Here is a 22,928-nt window from a genome sequence, read left to right as displayed (position 1 = left end):
GGGCACACAACGCAACTGCACCACCACATCTTCGTGGTTCTTTCGGTAAAGTCACGTAGAATGGAAATAATAAAATAATAATAATTAAACATTATAAAATAATTCTCACGACGTTTCGGCCACAACGCAAGCAGCCGTCCTCTGTCTTCTCGACAGACCCATTCTTCACCTGAGGACGGCTGCTTGCGTTGTGGCCGAAACTTCGTGAGAATTATTTTATTATGTTTAATTTTTATTATTTTATTATTTCCATTCTACGTGACTTTACCGAAAGAACCAAGAAGATGAATCCCTGCAGTCACGAAAGCTTTAAATCGAAATTGCACCACCACAGTTCCTCCATCCCCCATCACCCACCACTCCTTGTTAAGGACTGCAAATCCAAAATAACTTAACATTCTGGTTTAGCCAAATAACCCAGCACTAATTGAGCCAAAAATTTCGATCATCTTAGTGATGCACGGCACGCCACTGATGTGTGACGGCTGGCCGTAAATTTAGCCGCGGTGGTGGTGGGCTCCACGTTGATAAAGTGCCTCCGCTGTTCGGTGCCGTACTTGTGCCGTTACGTCGACGGGACCCTGGGTGAGAATGTGGGCTTGATCTATTTATAAGGAATAATTAAGGATACTTTCTTTGTAAATGTAAATACTCAACGCCTTGCTGAGCTGCTTCTCATGATTTCATAAATTAATATTAAACATCATACGCGTCATTATGAGTGTCCTCAGCACATACTAATTATCACACATTTGATCTCTCTTGACGGGATTGCAAAGGAAATGCAGTGCTATAGCAATGGCCTTGACAATGTGCGTGTGGTGATGTTCCTGGTTCTTTATATTTATTTCACAATCTCAATGTATGGTTATTTAATTAAGCAGTTATGCCCTTAATTAAAACAACATTGCAGGTGACTGGTTTACAATGTGTTTACATTTGTGCATTCAACTTTCATGCTTTGGTTTAAGGATTATGTTTTTGAAAGAGAAAAAAATAGGTGTCATAAATGGAAAATACAATTTTTGTGGCCACAATTATGCCATTTAATATCATAAATATCGTTAACTAGTTAATACGGCATCGTCTTTGTATACTTTACCACATTGATACTGTGCCATTTGAAAAAACAAATTCAGGAAGATATATGAAATTTAAGATTTAACAAACATTCCTTTCTTATTATAGTGGCCTTCACCTTGGTTATTTTTATGATACAGCTTCTCTCGAGAATGCTACTGATAGAGCAGTGGGATTCTTTGTGCTCAAATCACAAAAACGGCCTCAAGGAAGCTGAAAAATATGACCCCATTCTCAAATTAATATGCCATTGGTGCATGTTTCTTTCAAACAAGTTACAACTAGGTCTACTGTGAGGACATCAAGCTTGCAGTATAATTATCGGTATTATAGATTCTAAGGATAGCACAAAAGGGGGTTTCCTCTATCAAGGCATTTGTAAAATGTTATCATGGTCAAAAACAGACCTTCGACAGATGAATCCACTTCTCAAAATATGAATTTCTGAAAAAACACGTTGCTTAGATAAATATATTGAATCGCTGGGATATTAACAACGATACTTTCACGCGCTGTAGTAAATGATGTTAAAAGGTACAGGTGCAGCCCTGGAATGTCCTGCTCATGCCATTGCTGGTGGATGGGTCTGCACTAGAAAGCGCTCTAGATATTCCCTCTAGAGGCGAGTTTGGCCTACGCTTCCACGCTGATCAGATGCCTTGGAACAGGTGGGGGAGCGCCGACATTTTACCCCGCCATATGCGACTTGACGATCGACTGTGTGGACAGAGTGGGTGGGGGATTAAAGAAACCTGCACCATAGTTTAAACCGCCGCGTCGGGGAATCTAATCAAATCCAGGGTGCTAACCTAATAGACACGGCAGCGGTTAATGCACTGCGTATTAAATGTAACATTAACTGAAAGCTTCCTCGAAGAAGACCCTCTTCATATCATGCTCTCCGTTTGTGTCACAGCACGGGGCAATGAGGTGGGCCCCAGCCTGCACTATGCGGCCGGCTTCCCCCAGCAGGTGACCTTTCTGGCACCGGCAGGCACACTCCTGCCCTGCCCGGTGTCCGGAACGCCCAGCGCTCGCATCTCGTGGTACCGCGAGCTGGGGAGCCCCGCGAGCGACGAGTCCGAGGAGGTGCACGACTCGCTTGGCGTGCGGCAGCTGCATCCCAACGGCTCCCTGCAGCTGCTGCCCATGACGGGAGAGAAGAGTGCCGGCCCCAGCCTCCATGACGGCACCTATTACTGCACGGCCGAGAACGCCGCGGGCAGACTCCGCAGCCTGCCCATTCGGCTGACCGCCGGTGAGTCGCCTCGACTCTTTGGTTCACTGCGTGCATGAGCTCGCTCGATGTCACTGTCGCTGCCGCCGCTGTGGCAGGTTTCGCTCCCCGAGGGTAAGGAGACTTCCAACTGGGGCCGTCAGGGCCAGGTTGAACCGGCACTTGGTTGAAATCACCATGGAGAAAGTCCGGTTGATTGGTGATCCAGCACACACTGATTCACTCCAGTCACTCGCTCACCGATGGTCGGTCGCCTCCATATCGCAATTCTAGCGCGACTGTTATAGCTACTCTACCCATGGATCGCATTGGCTCCTCCGCCCCATGTTGAAGACTCAGTCTGACAGATTGACCATTTCGTCTCATCCACGCTGTGTTCAACGATCGAACAGCAAGGTAAGATCTCACATCTCATTCCCTCACAGTCCTCCACTTTAGAATTCATTCCTCGGTAAGATCTTACATCTCATTCTTCTCTCACACTCCTCCACTTTATAATTCATTCCTAGATAAGATCTCACATCTCATTCTTCCCTCACACTCCTCCACTTTATAATTCATTCCTCGGTAAGATCTCACATCCCATTCTTCCCTCACACTCCTCCACTTTATAATTCATTCCTCGGTAAGATCTCACATCTCATTCCCTCACACTCCTCCACTTTATAATTCATTCTTTGGTAAGATCTCACATCTCCTTCTCTCACACTCCTCCACTTTAGAATTCATTCCTAGATAAGATCTCACATCCCATTCTTCCCTCACACTCCTCCACTTTAGAATTCATTCCTCGATAAGATCTCACATATAATTCTTCCCTCACACTCCTCCACTTTAGAATTCATTCCTCGGTAAGATCTCACATCTCAATCTTTCCTCACACTCCTCCACTTTAGAATTCATTCCTAGGTAAGATCTCACATCTCATTCCCTCACACTCCTCCACTTTAGAATTCATTCCTAGGAAAGATCTCACATCTAATTCTTCCCTCACGCTCCTCAACTTTAGAATTCATTCCTCGGTAAGATCTCACATCCCATTCTTCCCTCACACTCCTCCACTTTATAATTCATTCCTCGGTAAGATCTCACATCTCATTCCCTCACACTCCTCCACTTTATAATTCATTCTTTGATAAGATCTCACATCTCCTTCTCTCACACTCCTCCACTTTAGAATTCATTCCTAGATAAGATCTCACATCCCATTCTTCCCTCACACTCCTCCACTTTAGAATTCATTCCTAGGTAAGATCTCACATCTCATTCCCTCACACTCCTCCACTTTAGAATTCATTCCTAGGAAAGATCTCACATCTAATTCTTCCCTCACGCTCCTCAACTTTAGAATGCATTCCCATAATCTGTTTCCCCGCCAAGTTAGTATGACCTTGCTCAATTCAAGAGGTGTGACGACTCTCATCCATTGCAACATTAACAGTGCTTCTAGATTTGAAGTTTTTGTGACTGCAAGGATTCATACTCTTAGGTTTTTTCGGTAAAGTCACGTAGGAAAAAAATTAAAAATATATAATACGTGACTTTACCGAAAAAAAAACCTAAGCGTATTAACAGCGCTGTTCGTTTCTGGTCACTTGGCACTTTAGAAACGCTGGACCTCTGCTCAGCAACTGCGATAAATAGAACATATAAATAATAATAATTCACCCTGGCACACTCGCTCGTGAGATATCAGACATGTGAGAGGACTCAAAGTTAATAACGTTTGCGTGTGGATATTGCGGGTGACACTGGTAATTTGATAGCGCCTCAGTTCCCCGTACCTAAGTAACGTAAGTAAACCGTGTCTGGTTTCAGTTTGTACAGGTGCAGAGCATGGTCTCATTTCATTTTGAATTGTAAAGCGGACGCTTACATGTTGTTTTCAAGAAACTGGTGGCCACGGTAAATCTTCTTGCACTATCGCCAGTAAGTGCTGATGAGAGTGTTTTGCATGTGGAATAATAATGATGTGCCCTATTTAAATCTGCAATACGAACCACAGGTGTAATTTTATCTCGTTGTATTGTTGTTTTCGCAGTGTTGATGTTGGTTAGGGATTTTTGTTATGGCAATGCAAGATGGTTGGCTTTATTTACACAGGATTCTACACTGTTTCGTTGTTAACAAGACGCGACTTTTCATGGCATGGTTTTTGAGCATATTGTTTCACCCGCAAAGTTTACGTGAATGTTAATGAATGCTTAGCCCAGAATAACCGCACATGTTCATGCAAAGCCTTACATCGTACCATCATATTGGGAACACTTTTTTTTCTGACCTGAAATCCTGCTTGGATTCCTGTCCGCCTACCCGGCGCGTGCCCAGGTGCGAGTGCGCGGAAGTGACGTCACCGCAAACACCTGTGCATTGACGTCACCCGCATCCCACAGCTTTGAGCAACCCCAATGTTACGCCCCCCCCCTCCCCACCTTGGCTGTGGCAAAAGAGGAGAAAGATAGAGCGGGATAATAGAAGAGGGAGACAGAGGGGGGAGGAAGAGACGGAAAGGAACGGGGTGGGGAGAGAGTGAATGGGTGTAAAATGGAGATGAGAGAGAGAGAGAGCAAAACGGAAAGAGGAAAGCAAGGGAAAGCGACAAGTGGTAGAGAGGGAGGATTTGGGAGAGGCAAAGAGAGATTTAGATGGGGAAAGGAGAGCTGTGAATAACGTGAGTGAGGGGGGACAGGGAGAGAAGGGGGAGTAAATTGGGTGAGATACCGTGGAGAGAGGAGAGGAACATAGAGGAAGGGAGAGATTGAAACGGGGGCAGAGGAATAAAGAAACAGATTGAAACTGAGACACAGCAAGAAATCGATATAATTTGGGATATACAGTACAGAGGAGGTAAGAGAATGGTGGAGTGAAACAGGGCACTAAGATTAAAAGATTTGCTGGCTGGCTGGGAGAGATGGATGGACAGTCACGTCCAAAGGATAAAAATAACTTCAATTGAAGGCAGTTGCTTATGAACACGTTTGCATATGAATAATCCCCTGCTTTTACAGGCATAATTGGTCCACTCTAATATTCCATATATCTATGTCAGGGTGCGGCAAATACCCATATCATTAGCAGCAATTCTTTATTAATTTCGTTCAAGGATTATTTAGCACATGAGTGTGGACAATTTTAAAGAGACAATTTTAAAGTTAAACTTCAACATTGTAATAATTTTGTGTCATAGGATAACGTTAATTTTGGTACAAAAAAATGGAAACTGGAAAAGCACTCGCCAATGACGGTCACAGACCGGTTGGTGAAGAGAAAATTTATTTGGCCAATTCAACTAGGGCAAATGTTTTTTTTGGTGGTTACAGAGGGTCTTAAGAATATCCAGATAGGTTTGTAGCTGAATCGCATACTGTAGAAACAACAATTCTAATGCTTTTGTTGGCACAGCAGAGGTCGCAAACGGGTTTTGATTCCTTACCCGTACCCGGCCGCACCAGGGTCGCAAATGGGTACCCGTCCCCGTACCCTACCCGATACCCGGCTACCCGTACACGGCCGGGTATCGGGTAGGGTACGGGTATCGGGTACCCGATCGCGACCTCTGGGATGAAGCCATGTTGCAGGCGCGGGTGGGTTGATTCTAGGAACTTGAATTGTGAGAAGAGACAAGACGTTGGGAAATGAGTGACAAACGGTTACTCACCAGTGACTCACGGCCTACCCGTACCCGTACCCGGCCGCACCAGGGTCACAAACGGGTACCCGTACCCATACCCGGCCGGGTATGGGTAGCCGGGTCTCGGGTAGGGTACGGGTATCGAGTACCCGATTGCGACCTCTGTGGCACAGTCATTAAGTGAGGATGGCAATCAAACGTTATGGCCAGAAGAAGCAGAATCCCTTCTCATCGGGGTGATTTGTCCTCGTGTGCCCATCGAGGTTAAAACTAAAGGTCTCGAGAGGTGATTTCTCGGTACCTTGACAATAACAGGCATCGACATCAAAGCCATCTTGCCTGAAGTCACCAACCCCACTGCATGTGAGAGGTTTCTTTTTGTACCAAGTGAAAAAACATTAGTTATTGAAAGCCCGACCACAGGCTCAAACCCCGAGATGCCGAGCAAGCTAGCATGGTATGGTGTGACCTGGTTCATTAGTGTCTCAGCTTCTTTTCCTTCACTGGGGGTGCCAATGGGTGTTTTGTGAATTTCGGGACACTCAGCTTTCCATGGGAAATTGATTTATGGTTGGTTTGGGTCAATGATTTTGCTCTGATGCGGATTTACCAGTTACGATTTAACATCCATCCACGGAGGCCTAAAAAAAACGCTTTAATGCATTCTCAATCGTTTTTTTAAGGGGTCATTTGGGGCAATAAGCGTTGTGTGTGACAGTACAAAGGGCCTCGGCAGCATTTAATTTCCATAAATATGAACGGTATTAATTGGACACAGTAAATATTTCATTGTTGCAATACCCAAAACTCTGTAGGGGTTTGTATGACCATACATTCACAATGAATGTATAATCTCTCCAACTTTCTGGGTCTTTGTTTTTATTTTGGCTGAGGATTGGCAGGTCGGTAACTCAACCAACCTGCTTGTCTTAAGCAAATTAAGTTTTCTATGATGATGGTTTTATATCACAAATTAATTCTCTTTGCAAACTGAATTTCCATTTTCCAAACTGTGCAACGGCGACGAGGACTAATCGGTGCCAACTTTCCCGTGCGTGTGTTTTGTGTTGTTGTTGTTGTTGTCGTTCCCAAACAACAGTGTTTCGTGAACCGTACACCGTGCACGTGGAGGATCAGAGAGCCATGTTGGGCCAGACGGCCGTCTTCCGCTGTCTCGTGCCGCCCTCTCTGAGCGAACACATCTCGATCGTCTCATGGGAGAAGGACACTGAGCCAATAAGCTCCGGTCAGTCTCCACCAAGCCCTGCTTTCTGCAGCGTAAACACCGCCAAACCCAAAACGCTAGAGTGCACCTGAGCATCGTCAAGGCACATGTCTTTTCATTCATGTGAATATTTTTTTATATTGCATGTTGCCATTCTGCTGTCAGTCTGCATATGCCTAAAGAGATGCTGTATGCTCCTACAGCCTACTTTATTTGGGTAAGCTGGAAACAAATATTCATTTGTACTTCTCAACACGCCAAAATGCCCTTTCTTTGTCCTAAAAGCGGTGATAAATAGCTCATAAATTCTTTTTGATAGTCAATGGAGGTTTTTTTGCACCAAATTTTGACAGGGTTAAATATGGGTAGAGAAACTTGTCAGTTCATGATGCATACAATATCTCTTTGGGATAGTTAGGCGAGTTAAACACTGCATTCTTGCTGTGTGTACAAGTTTATGTGATGATGCTACACGTTTTTTGAGGTAATTTTTTTAAAGCATCCACTTGATAGCGTGGTATGCAACCTTGTATGCATCGCAAACTGACATTTCTTAAAGAGTATTGAAATAAAATGAATGCGTTACGTTTTGTAAAATACATTGCCAAGAATTGCGAGCTGTGTTTGCAATATAAAAGGCTTTAATGCCAAGAGTGTTATTTTATCGTAATACAATGGGAAATATTTTATATATTGACTGTAATTTCTTTTAATATCTTGTTCTGTAATATATTCAAATTTGCACAGTAATAAAATGTGCATAACCTAATAGGTATTACCATATATTGATATTTACATGAAATAACACATAGTATGTGAAATGTAAATACAAATATGTACTTTTATATGTGTAATGTCCTTTTATTTAGTTATGCATCTTGGCTTCTGCAGCATTTACCAAACCAAGTGTTTGCTAAGTTCATATTTTAATGGTTTTAATATCTGTAGTGTTTAAAGTATTTACAGATCATGAATAAAAAGTAAAAAATTAGACCATATCCCAGTGTTCAGTTTTTCACTGCAGTGCATAACATTTTGATTTTAATTGCCTTCCTGTAACAACAAAGTTCATATTTTTAAAACTATATTCATAACTCAAAATAATTACCATAATTAACAGTGGCGTATTGTAAGTGCAAAGCCAGCAAATGCGTAACCACATACATATTCATTATGGACTTACATGATTAATAAAGGTTGACTTTTTCATTTCACTTTAATAAGTGTCCTATGTTTTTAGACAAAGAAAGGGAAATGTTGCGTGCATTTTTTGACCTTTAATCCGAGTGTTGGTTGTACAAAGCATACAGCATCTCCTTACAAACCACATGCAAAATGCGTAATGGTTTCCAGGCACAATTGACACACTACCTCAACATGCACACTGTGAAATCCAGTTTTTATGAAAATGCATTTTCAAGAAAATATGACTTCGTACGACTTTGCATTATTGCACCTGTTTTCAGGTGGAAAAGTGCACGTGCTCTCTCTGTGGCTATGCACGCGCAACACTAACAAGGCTTTCTGAGGATGTTTGATTCACTGTGGCGAAGCAGAAGGAGACGCACTTACACGATGTTGGTCACGATAAGCAATTATCAAATAGTTGCTGTCTAACTGTGAAAACACCACCATTGAAAGCCATGTAATTTTCCTGCTACAGCAAGGCTTAAGGACATTAAATGCTCAAAACATTGCCTACTGAGCAAGAAGGGCTTAATGACGGTAAGTCTGGACTGTGTTCGTATGTGATATTTTCAAATGTTCTGTTATAACACAATAATTTCTCACATTTAATTTCATGCTCTGTTGACTGGCCAAAATTGATGTAAAAAAAAAGAAGAGAAAAAAAACCCCCACCACAGCATCCTGCTGTCCCAAGGCTACACAGATGAAATGAATTCATAAAAAATTGAGCTGTGCATACCAATGAAAGCTCAAAATGCAGTCGACATTATCAGCCGATAAGGAAATCTTGTGATATTCTAAGTCCCATCTGCAAGGAATTAAGCGGTTTTGTTTTGGCCCCTTATAGAAACAACGCTTTAAAGATGGCCACTAATTTAATAGGATATTTAAAGATGACCTTGCCTTGCATAGTGTGCTTTGCAGTCACATAACTTCTGGTAACTTAATTTCTATAGCCGCTTATCGCATGGCCTCCAGTGCCTCTGATGAATGTTTTCCTATTCCATTTTCTGTGAAAAGAAGATATTTGAAGGGGAATGATTGTGCTGTTGTCAAGTTCGGGACAATCGCCTCCATTCCTAGGGTGGTTCGGAATGGCAGCGTTTCTATAATATGACTGATTCATCTTTGATGAGGCATTTTACACGGGTTTTTCCAGATTAAACCTGCCATTGTAGTCACAGGCACATTGCCTACATAACAAATGGATTTTACTTATTATTTAATCACTGGCTAACAAACAAACACACGGTAGATGGACCTAATCTAATTAGGCAGGGGATTTCAAAATAGTTCTGGCAATTGATGATCTTAAAATAGTCCCTATGCTCAGCCTTTGATGTAAACTGATGTGACAGAAGTGCTCTTTTGTAGGAAACAAAATAAAAGAGTTGCTTAGTCGATTGATGGGGATAAGTAGAACAACAACCGTCTAACAGCAGAGGCCACCACCTCTGCCTTAACGAAATTCAGAACTCATCTTGCGATTAAAAAAGACACGTAATAAATTTTCGTTCGTTCAAGTTTTTACATATATATACGGAGAATGAAAACAAAAACAGATTTCAAATTAGTCGTACACGTTGATGCGCGTGCCCAAGTGCTGGATGCGCTGCTTGCCGATACGGCGCGTGGAATGGGTAATGAAATAAAAATAAAAAAGATGCACGGGACAAAGACTGTGAGCTGAATTTAGGAAACTTAAATATTACCAAGTTTCCTTCATTGGCTTGACGCGTGCCCCCCTTTCGAGGGACAGAACCGTTAAGCGAAACACACGGCGTGTGATGGCCATGGGTTGGGGGTACATGCGGAATCGGTAAAATCGGCAGAAGGTTGACGAACGGCTCTCTGCTTGCACCTCGGAGGAGAGAAAACGATCCCAGAGGTTTGAGAGCGAAACGCGGATGGGAGGCACCGTCACCAGCAGTGATTGCTTTTTTTTTTGTATTTCCACTCACATATGGTCGATGTCAAAAAAGTGTTTTTGTATTACCGAACGTGATTCAATGTCTCAGTCGCATCATTAAATCACTTTTGGTAACTGGAAAGGCAATGAAAGTTAGAACTGCAAATGATTATGCAGTAAAAGTGGCATTTCTTTATTTTAAACTGCTATTTATTAATTGGACATTTAACAAAATTGTACAAACTCACCCTGTAATGGTCTCATATATGTATGTTTTTTTAATCATCCGAATTGTTTTTTTATGTTAGTGCAATCACAACTTTAAAAAATCTGCTGAGGTTTGTAAAATTATTATAATGTATATTTGAGACCCTTAGATCTAAACAAAACCCAATATCAACCAGCCTCTATATGATTATTTTATAATTGCCATTTTATAGACTATACATATTGTTGGTATAATTGGTACTTATAAGTGCTACTCAGCATTACTTGTGATATTCCAAAATATATGTACTTTAATTGTAGATAACGATAATAGTATGAATACGTGCACAATGATGAATTTTTTTACGATGCATGCAAATACTTTCATCACCGATCGCGGTACGAGAACTAACGCTTACAAAGAGGTAATACATATTCATGTGCACCAGCTTTGTTAAAAACATGAACATCTGTGAGCCTTGGGGGGCCAAAACAGTTCCTTCAATCGTATTCAACGCTTCCCAAGCCGATGAACACACTCCTTCCATGACGCATGCCTTTTTAGTAGCCTGATGCCACCGATTCCTGGGAGTAGACGCAGCATGATTTTAGTTGTTTCTTGTGGCCACAAGCCAACCCTTGATGTGGTATTTTTTTACGAGAAAATATATGACATCAGCTGTCAGTCAGTATTAACAGAGATAAAGCAAAACAAACAATTTCTTTAAGTGCATTCTACGTTTGTCATATCTGGTCAGGCATGTAATCAAGGTCACAGGTATTTAGGCCATGTTCTAAGCCAAAGCCTTAATTGTGAGGATAAGGTTAAGGCATAACCCGAAGCTTTTTCTAATAACATTTTTTAAGTTGTGGCCTTACACTTGAGAAGTTATAAATCTGAAACTTAAAAAGCCCTGCTCAATTAAACCCAAATGAAAAACCAATGTTAGAATTAATAATCAATCAACGTCTGTCTTTAATGCTGCAAAAAACTGGAACATGTTAAATAGAGCAGATTATTGTTACTTATTGCTCAAAGAATGTTCATGGCTTCATAACCCAGCATGTGAACAATGCGTTAGAAGCTTGTGCCTTAATAATGATAGTTTTACAGAGCTTTGCCAATCCACGGCTAGCTTAATGCTTCCTGCACAGTGCTAATCGCAGGGGTTGTTTGTACATAGTGGTTGGTGTGGGTTGATGAGAGGAAAGGGATGGACCAGAACTAGTTCCGATATCATCACTAACTCCTGTTAGCCATGGCTGGGAATCGAACTCAAGAGTCCAGTTAATAATGTGGGGCTCTAACCACCGTGCCACTCCTGCATGGCGTTCGTGTTGTAATGTGACAATGGGTATCAACCTTTAGAGAGGACAGGTCAAATGTTTAAGTTGGAGAAAGTGCCTTTGTTAGGGTTAGCTTCCACCAGAGACTTGTGGACAAAAAAAAGCCAACGTTCTTGTTGTTGTGATGATTCATTTTGTGTTCGCGTTTAACAGGTAATTTGTGTTTCCATGGGGAAATAAGCTATTAACATAGGGAAATAAGCCATAACATTGCACTCCTAGGAAATGTTGACACAATTTTGAGAGGAATATACACGGCTGAGGCCAAGCTGCCGATTACAGAAATACTGGGGCAAAAAAAAACCCAAGCACAATGCTGCATCCAAATTTCACCATTGTGTCCATGCAGAGAGAGAAAGAATAATTCAAGTGTATGATTCATGAGCGAGATTCAGTTTCAGGGACAGATATTCAAATTATCTCTGCCATGTAGAGCCTGTGCTTAACATGATTTAAAATATCGCATTGGCTTATATATATAGATCTAAAATGTGATTCTTGTTGAAAATGGATGATTTTCTGGATTAAATTATCCTTGTCCCATGTTGTCGGATGAAACAGGAGTGAGTAGTTTTGGGTGGATGGTTTGGGTTGGTTGGGAGGCCAAGAATCTACGCTTTGCAGTCTAAAGTTCATTCGGTTGGAGATTGACCTCAGGTCATTGACAGATTTCAAAGGAAATGTTAATGAAATCACATCCTCGTCTGCTCGTGTGCGTGTGTGTAGACAAAAGATAGTTCAAGCGGACGCTGGCATTATTTTGCGTGCCGGTGTCCTGACCACATTTTTTGTTGTTCCTCGTTTCGTGCATGCCTCCAAATGCCGATGTTCCAGAGCGCTCTCCAACATTAGGAATTTTTCACACGATTCACCTGGGAAGACCCAGTAAGAAGGCACTCATAAGTGCAATGCGAAATAAGGTCTGGAAATGAATGTAACCGGAAAGAAAGAAACATTTGCATTGCCTTATTGACACAGCTTTATCATTTTATTTGATGAAAGTATTATTATTATTTGAAACGCACGCAGAAAAGTAGAACCACGTGTAAATATTAATGAGCAGAGTACGATAACACTTCACGAGTGTCCTTTGCCCTACAGGGCAGACGCGGTTTGTATATTCAAATTTGTGCTCAAACTCCACTTTCTTCAGTCGCCAGCTGAGTGGCATGATATATAAAGTTGCCCGGGGGTATTTACTTAATTCTAATTTTGTGCTTAATATTTAACACATGTGATGTTCTTTTGACCGTGCATAACTTGGTATCTTTTGATCAAGTCTCATATATAAAAGCACATGAATATGGAAATATATATAAAAAGTATCATATTTGTAACTACTCAATGATCATTAAATTTCATGATGAATACCCCCCTCCGCATGACTACATGCTTGTCCATCATCTCCCACCAGCCCCCACCAAACCAACTTTTTTCGACTCTAAAATAATCATTATCCCATCTTAATGTGTCTCAAGGTTTCATCTACTCTGCATTGAACTCTTTGCCCAGTTTGGATTGACCCGAGACCATTCAGAATGGCAAAGGTACGTGTAATCACGAATAAGGAGCAGACAGATGTTTCATTTTTAATCCAAAGATGTCAGTTCGTGAACATTCGTGCCCTTGGCGATGTGTTCCTTATAATAAGAACCACATCATCATCATTATCAGCCATGCTTTGTCTGCTTCTGGATGCAGCCATCGCCAAGTTATTGTAAATCCTCACGGTCTCTTGATGCAACAATCCACATAGACAACCGTTTGTGACAATTAATCGTTCTGAACATTGCAATTGGAAGTGTGGTCACAGTGATCAGAACCACATTATCATCAGCTATGCTCTGTCCTCTTCCCGTGGTCCTATAATATAACAATCCTATGATGCAACAATCTGATTCCTTTCCTCATACCGCTGATTCCTTCCCCCCCCCGCACCTCTGATTAGCACGGTTGGCTACGAACGGTGCAAAAGAAGTTCAACATGCAACTCCTACACGTGAGCTGATCTTATTCTTCCAGCTTCACGATGGTTGTACTCTCGGCATATTTTCCCCCAAGAAATGTCATCATCAGGCTCAACCATTGGCCACCTTCCCTTCTGGGGATGTGTCCGGCCTAAGCCCACTTATTGTTCCTAACAGCCAGCATGATGGACTCTAATTGGCATTTGTTGCCTGAAACATGTTATTCTTTTTTGTCTCTCAGTGTAATTCCAAGCATGCACTTCTCCAATGCCTCGAATCATTTTCCAGGTTTTTATTCCATTTTTTTTCGTTGCTCATGTCCACGTTTCCGATCCATATCTCATAGCAGGTAATATGTATCGATTGAAAACTTGCTTCTTTAGGTATATTGGTATGTTGCTTTTCATTATCAAGTTCCATTTTCCAAAGCACTCTAACCTGCTCCAGCTCACCTCTTTATTTAATCATATTGATCTCGGTCCACCTTCAACAATTGAAATTGATGCAGTAATCCGAGCCGTGTCAAGCCGAGGCCTCAATAACAAATATTTAAGAGAACAAAATGTATGTTGTTACGAGGACGGATCGGCTCAACTACAATTACGCGAAGAATGTAACAAAATGACAAATCGGAAGAGGAGTCGGACGAGGAGATGTGCACGTTCTCACCGAAAATTATTCCCAGTGACTTCAAACAATGTTTTCTCAAAATTGGATTGCAGAACCTAGAAGCATAAACATGAACAGTAAACGCCTTGACCAATTGGGGTTTGCGGATGGCATCGTTATTAGAAGCAACCAATGCAAGTGGATTGCAGGCAATTACTAAATAAACTTTGGTAGAGTTGGCTGCAAAGTTGGGATCAAGATACAACAAAAAATGAGTAAAGCAGAAGTCACGCACACAAAGTTTTCTGAAAATATTAAGATATTTGTTTGAGGATTTAACTGTAAATCACCTCGGATTATTTATACCAGAACCTCGTCTTGAATGGATGAATGAGCAGATATGTTATATACGTTGTTACGTTATATTGTCTACTATGTGCATCGCACGTGAAAAGTTAAATGCAGCAATAATTAAAATGCTTGCATGTTACTCTTCAGCATGGTTACATTCATCTCTGTTACGTTGCTCATATGCTTTGGAAGTTGTGAAATTTTCGATTACTAGCATGTGCACCGATCACAAAAAGTATGTTCAGCCAAAAAGACATTTATTATAGAGATTCGCGTCACAGGAAAAAAAAACTTGGAATCGAAAAACGATTTACTTCGTTATTATTTTCTTACTTTCCTTTTACCATTTCGGAGCATGAATTCAAAACTGTTTCCGTGAAAGGGAAACACAGCAGTTCTCTCACGGTGTGTTGTATGTTTCGATTTAATGTGAATGTTGTATTCAGGAGCTTTTCATTTCATGGCACCGTTCGCATCAGGCAGCCATAGGACGAAACATTCACTCGATACATCCATATTTCATTTGTTTACGCTCCTTGATGGGTGATAACACTTAGATCCGATGCATCATCGTCTTTTTTTTATGCAAACAGAAAGAACTGTGGATAATGATATGCAATTCGGGTGCTATTGTAACCGCTTCTGCCACCATTGTCTCCATTGCCTGCCATTTCATTCCTGAATATTATTCTGAAATGACAAGCTAGTGGGTGTTATTAACTCCAGAATATTAGTGTCATATCAAATTTTTGCCTTATGAAACACACGCATGTGCGTGCACTAACACCCACAAACAACATTTTCTATTGTTAACATTTCCTCGTATGAATGTCATATAATGCATGAAAAAAAGTAATTTCTACAGAGTGCCATTAGTATGAAATGGCTACTCCATTAGGACTAGTCATCTCTCCAGCCAGAGATGTAGGAAGCATATGGTGGGTGACAAAGCCAAGATTTAATCAGAGAGCTTTTGCCAGGCACACATGTTCACTTATACACGTGCACACATTCACATTAGCGCACATATTCTACAGACACTGGCTGCTTGTACACGTGTGTGTGTGTTTGCGTTTCAATGTCGTGGGGAACGGTGGTGTAGCGGTTATTGTGCTACGCTTACAGCCGAACACCAGTGACGAATATCTGAATCCGTCTTGGGCCTCCCCTAGGTCAACTCCGCCTTATATGAGTACTTGGTGCGGTGTGTACACATCGCCACTAGGGAGACAAAGGCGGTCGGGCGTGGTGCAGGCCACCCACCCCCTCGCGTACCGTTAACCGGCCTTAATAGGTGCTCGCTAATGGCACTTGCCCCAACAGTCTGTTAAAGGCTATATGGGGGGGGGGGGTCTTTGTTTTTTTTTTGATGGTGCACACTGGACATTATATTTCACACTGTTATGCATTGAGTAATGGTAGGAGACGCCATAACTTACTTAACAGTCAGATCCCTTGCCTCGCTGTAATGAATGACCACACACGGATAGTTCCGGAACACAAAGCAGACACCGTTATTCAAGACGCAGCGAACAACGCGAATATGGCAAGCGACGTGCCAAGCTTCTGTCGCCGATATTTCAAACCGCTATAAACGCATATGCTGGATATTCTATACAGGCCCAGTTGACCTGGGAAACCTCCGCAGTGGGAGAAGCTAATTTTAACTGGAGCCAATTTGAAACACAGTTTGTTCGATTCACACGCAGATCATATGTAAAATTGTATACATTCTATGTACCACCCACTGACGATATATCTGAATCTACTTCATTCCAATGTAGAGACACCATAAAAACTCAACACATTCGTCAATATTACCGAGTTAAAATAAAAATGAATATAAAATGTAATTGTATAATACGTGACGTTTTGGGAAGTGGCCCTTATACGTGGACGAATGTGTCATTGAGTTTTTTTTGTTGTTGTTTGTGCTTGTACATCACCTGCCAATGCAACGTGACTATAGATATCATTATTAAAGATTCAGCTCTGAGTGATTTAGCCATTCAGTTCGTGAATTTCATAGAGGCAGCCTTCAAATTTATGCTCGGGACAGTGCGAAAGTTATAATGGTTCATATCCAAATTATGTTGCTATACACCACCAGCAAAGCGTCACGTGATGTCAGGGAACAGTCCCAAGAAGATGATCTCATATAACTATCTTGTGGAGTCACTTCAATAAGGCTTCCTCAGCCAGAATCAAATGGTGCTCCCTTGTGATCTTTAGTAATATTTAGCGCTACCCTGCAGGAGCCGCAATGGATTGTATTTAGTGAAAATACTACTTTAATTTCACGGGTTTTTTTTCTTCCTGTGTGCAGTCTAATCATGACTGAGGTGAAACCGTTCCACCTGCGAATTTCGAAAAACCTGACTAAATCTCTCGTGTCTACTCATGCTAGGACCCTGCATCTCAATAGTCCCGGTGTAACAGGCTGTAGTATACCCACAGGACGTAGTATACCCGGGGTTAAAACGGCCTAGGCTAGATTATACCCGGGTATATTATGGCCTAGGCCAATTTATACTCTGGGGTATATTATGGCCTAGGCCAAATTATGCCCCTCTATACCAAATCATACCCCATGATAGTAATAGTGTTGAGCGATAAACACATGAATTACTAAATTTTTCCAACATTTTATTTAAAACTGTAAACACATAGACTTTGATTGCTTCAACCAGAAAAACTTTAATAATAATAACCCTAACCCTAAAAATGCTTCAATTGATCAAATTGAGATTCTTACTTCCATTTATACGCTTTTTAGATATCGATTGAAGTTCGTTGTCGGCTGTTCTCTGTATGGATAATTGCCTTTGAACTTTCACATGGTGCATATTCTGGCCTGGAGGGATATGGTCTGGCCCAGTCTAGTTTAAACCCCCGGGGGGTATAGTTTAGCCTAGGACACTTTATCCCCCCGGGTATACTCTGGCCTGGGCCAAACTATACCCGGGTTTAATCGGGGCAGGGGTTATTTTAGTCTGTTACACCGGCTCAGTGCTCTAAAAGCCGTTACCGTTCCCCTGGTGCATCATACAGAGGAGCATTGTGAAAATCCTAAACCCCACTGGACTGCAGGATAGTCACAAGCTCGGCAAGTGGATTTGTGAACTCACCTGTGTAAACATTTAAATGTTATTCCCTCATACGGGGGAGTTTGTATGTTGTGTGTACGTTGGTGAACTTCTCTCGCACCGCACGTAGCCAACCGCGCTGCGTGGGGGAAGGACAACAAACTAAACACACACAAATAATTGTGGCCAGCAGCATACCCAGCCACATTTGTCTCCCCAGTCATGATATTTACACTCAGGAACAGGTACAGTACTCATTTAAGGCCGAGTTGATCGAAGGGGGGGGGGAGATCAGTTTCTTTTATACTTGTCACCACTGATGTTTGCCGTTTCCAGACATCGAGGCCAGGTCACAGGATTCATAGTGTAGTGCAATAATCAATATGCCGCTGTTCTGTACTGCTTGTTTAGCACACACTCTATTGCACACATTCGCGGTGTATCATATGTTTGCAATACAAGTGTGAGTTTGTAAACGTCATCGTTATATTGCACAACCTCAAATTGATCCCCAAAAAAACTGCCCCTTCTCCTAATAACGATGCTGGCACAAAGGGCCATGCTAACGTGGGCGTGTAGGACTCTTGGCTGGCGTCAACTCCACGCGAACCTGAGGACCGCATTGTTCCAACAGCCGAACTAACCCCACGACACGAATTAATCAACATCATAGTTACATGCGGCGTGTTGGCATGCCACTTTTGCACTTCGGCCAACATAAAACATTTAAAAGGCTGAGGTTTTAAAGTGTTTTATGGTTCTGAAGTGGAAAGTGGCCATCCCGTTTTGCCAGCAGTCGTACCAAATGTGCCCAGGATAGGCAAGCGTGAACACCGGGTCTATGCGCATTCATTCCGCGGTGTTTCTTTTACTCACTTAAATACAACCGGCCATGACTTGTGGCAAGATGGGTGTGTGGTTTTTTTTTGGTGTTCAGGTTTTGCAGATACATTCACGAATGCGGCGTGTGTACAACACAGTCTGTATACTCCAGCACTTTGGGCGCAAAGGTTGCTACAGTATGTTTAGGAGGGAGTACAAGACTCACTATTTTCTCATGGCTTTTACTTAAAAAAAATTAATTGTCTTTGCATTTTATTTTATTGTACAGTGTTTTGAGTGGAGGTGAAATTACATTATACGGTTACGGTAGACGCACGTAGATATTTATAAAACTCCCTAATCTTCCGGGCTGTGAAGAGGTCAGGAGATGGCATTGCAGTGAACGGGTTTGTGAACACTTATGTACGTGTGGACCTTTGGACGTTATACCCCTGGTTTTGCATGGGGTTTCTCTGTTTATCTCCAAGTTTTTCCCATTAAGGAGTGAAACATATCTTCAAAATAAATTGTCCGAATATTCCAATGCAATGCAGAATCGTCTGGAAAAAAAGTCCTGAGAGTCATTTAGGCTTTTTAAAAGTAATATATGGCACTGTTATTAGTGCCATTAACCGTGACACGGATGGTATTTTGGCCTGCAATCCCACCTCCAAACTCATCATGAAATGACTTTGCATTGTGCATTTCTTCACACTGCAACTCAGTAGGAAGACATGAAAGCGTGCGAGAATATAAAAAGAACACACTGTTCCAGCAGTGACTCTCAAGATGTGTTGTCCGCGCACTAACGCACATTCCTTTGAACAGCAACCGCATTCATAAAACAAGCAAATTGTGTCCAAACTCCACAAAGTATTACGTGTTACAGGGGACAGCATTCCATGTTTTTTTTTATATTACCCATGTCAGCATCTGAGGGTGCATCTGTCACTGATGCTGGCCGCAGAGGCAAATGTGCCGGCTCAAGCTTCACCACACCAGAAGTTGCTATCTGCAGGGAGCCCATGAAGGCACCGTCTAATCATGAAATAATTATAATTAGATGGCACGACGTTTCGCTGGTATATAAGAACGGGAGACAGAGCAGAGCCTCACCATTCTGGCGAATTGCCCGACGATGCTGGATGCAATTACCAGCGAAACGTCGTACTCAAATTGTAAATTTTGTGGTTTCACGCTTCAACACACTGGTGGGCTAAAGCAGTGAACTATTTGTCTTTTGTCAACGTGACACTTTTTTACTGATTGGCCGTGTCGGGTGGTGGAGGGTTACGACACATTTATAAATAACGCGATCTAAATCCAAAAACGTTGATTATTAATTAGATGGCAGCTTGAATTGCACGGTTTTAAATGTTATCAAACATTCCTCATCTGCTTACGTGCTTAAACGGAAGAGCCCGCAGGATCTTTTAACGACAATTAACAGAAGCATTCGAAACAACCACACTCAGATGTTGAAGAACACCTGGGGATTTTATTAAATCTCCTTCATATATGATGCCCGTCACCACCACAATGGCAGACATGCAGAGGTTAACAGGAATGTGACTCACACGCCACCACCCCCCCCCCCCCCCCAATGATCCGATCGAAATCCCTCATTTCAATCGTATCATTGGGGTTTATTAGTAATAAATCGGCATTTTGCGACCCCCACTACCACTGTGTAGCATATTATTACGTGCCAGGGACTCTATGAGATGATAGGACAATAGTCTAATTGGCAATAAGTAACGGCAAAGCAGTTATAAGTGACTCAGAATTGTGCGCAGTTGCGTATACAGTACACGACTTCCCTGAAGGCATTCACCTTCAGCGAGCGCGATGCCGATCACACAACGCGGTTCGAATTCGACCCTCGATCGATGGCCGCGCCATCACCGCACACGCGTCGAATAAAAAGCAAGGGACAAGTCCTTACTAACAACTCCTATCATTTTTATTTCTGGAGGAGTTGCCACCCCTACCTGAAATCCCTGGCTCCGCCATTGCCACTACCTCACCAGAAGGGAATTAAACATATCTTCAGATTAACTGAAATTCGTGCAAGGCTTAGGTCAGCCAAGTGAATAAATCCTAACGAGACAGATCCATCCGATATTTGTCGGGTGCCACAGCAACAAACCAAAGCTGTTCAGATAGGTACAAGAACAACTTGGGGACGTATTTATTCGTGTTAAGTTGGTTTTCAACACTCTGCCAATCGGTTGTAGTTTTCTGACGTTCACACTTTCTGAAAACGTTCAACGAAGAGCGTCCGACGCTGACTTTTACTCCGGTAACCCTTTGGTCGCCGGGCCATTGAGCGGTTTTGTGCGAAAGGGCATCGGGAGGCCATGCGGCCATGTCCTCATACAAGCCGGGACACAAACGGAGGGTGGTTCGCGACGTTCTCCAGCGCGTTTCACATGCCGTAGTGAGTCGCGTTGAGAAGATAAATCCGTCGGAGGGTGTTAAATCAGGCCAGCCAGTGCGTTGCGAGGCTTGCACCTTCAGTGCTGGCCAAAGTGTGCTCACCGGCTCGTCGTGCTTACCCAACTCGGTTCATCATAAAAAGCATGATCGTGATCAGCCACGGACTCACACGAATTGTTCCACCCCTCGTGGTCTCGCGATGCAACAATCCATCTAGCTCCCGCAAACGAGCCCACCCCATTGCTCCATCTCTGCAAAGGTCGTCCCCTCCGCTGGCTGCGGACATGCCGGTGGAACTGACAACAGTGCAGTGGTGCCCTTGGATACAGAGATGGTTCATCGTGAGCATGCGACACAGCATCGGGTTGAGCAAGTAACTCGAGTTTTGACTTCTGTCCGTGGCTGACATCAGTGGTGAGTAATATCTGAAACGGGTCTAATATCCTCCTCTTCACGAACCTACACCCCACTGAAGGAGACATCACAGCGATGACACTCACGCTGCTCCTGACGCGGTTGTCTGCGCTCGACCAGCTGAATGTGAAATTGTAGCCGTTGCTATGCATCGACATCGGCAGCCATACGAGAGAAAGAAGAAGACGAAGCGACACTGACCGGTGTAATGAAGCATGATCAGTGGTGGACTGATTAAGGGGATGTACATTATTAATTATTTACAATACAACACTCACTTCAAGAGCGCCCAAAAAAGAACGTATCATATTTTTTTTTCCCCAAATCATCATTTTTGATGGCTCATTAAATCGCACGCGAAGTGTTGGCGCCTTCTCCTCCCCTGAAAAATCCACCCGTTAAGAAGATCACGAACATTTTCACGATTGCGGGGTTAGTTACTAGTGCGTTCAAACGTGCAGGATTTCAAAATCGTGAGAGGCACAAGCGGGGAGTGTTTAAAGGGTCTATTTTTATTGCAAATTTCACCCCCCCCCGGCCGACTTACGGTGTAAGTTGCGCTGCAGTGGCATCGCGGGCTTGCGAGGAGGAGGAGGGGGGGACTATGTTCACGCGACAGTCCGCGACTTAAGAACACCGCAGTGTGTTGCACAGAGGGCACAACCCGCATCAGCTCCAGGTGGACGCGCGTGCTGAGCGCACGCATCTTGCACGCTCATGAGTTGCCATCCACAACCCCCCACACCCTCCCACACCGCCCTCCCCACATCCCCCCCCCACATCCCCCCCCCCCCCACATTTCCCCCCCACATTTCCCCCCCACATCCCTCCCCACATCCCCCCCCCACACCCCCCCCCCACATCCCCCCCCACCCCCCCCACACCCCCCCACGTCCCCCCCCACGTCCCCCCCCACGTCCCCCCCCCCCCACATCCCCCCCCACATCCCCCCCCACATCCCCCCCCACATCCCCCCCCACATCCCCCCCCCACATCCCCCCCCCCACATCCCCCCCCCCACATCCCCCCGCCACATCCCCCCCCCCACATCCCCCCCCCACATCCCCCCCCCACATCCCCAACCCACATCCCCAACCCACATCCCCAACCCACATCCCCCCCCCACATCGCCCCCCCCCACATCGCCCCCCCCCACATCGCCCCCCCCCCATATCCCCCCCCCCTACATCTCCCCCACATCTCTCCCCCACATCCCCCCCACACCCCCCCCCCCACATCCCCCCCCACATCCCCCCCCCCCCACATCCCCCCCCCACATCCCCCCCCCCCACATCCCCCCCCCCACATCCCCCCCCCCACATCCCCCCCCCCCACATCCCCCCCCCCCACATCCCCCCCCCCCCACATCCCCCCCCCCACACCCCCCCCCCACACCCACCCACATCCCCCCACCCA

At 43.7% G+C, this 22,928-nt stretch overlaps 1 protein-coding gene across 1 annotated transcript in view; it reads left to right on the top strand.

The window, feature by feature from the left end:
- Positions 1 to 22,928, top strand: part of LOC144942888 (cell adhesion molecule DSCAM-like) — a 196,714-nt gene that overhangs the window by 31,974 nt on the left and 141,812 nt on the right. The window contains 2 exon segments of the mRNA XM_078869889.1: positions 1,997 to 2,338; positions 7,048 to 7,194. Coding sequence (XP_078726015.1) covers positions 1,997 to 2,338; positions 7,048 to 7,194 — 489 coding nt within the window.

The sequence above is a fragment of the Lampetra fluviatilis genome, chromosome 29 (genome assembly GCF_964198595.1).
Source record: "Lampetra fluviatilis chromosome 29, kcLamFluv1.1, whole genome shotgun sequence".
NCBI lineage: Eukaryota > Metazoa > Chordata > Hyperoartia > Petromyzontiformes > Petromyzontidae > Lampetra > Lampetra fluviatilis.
Note: the sequence above shows the minus strand (reverse complement) of the source record. Positions and strands in the feature narration are given on the sequence as shown.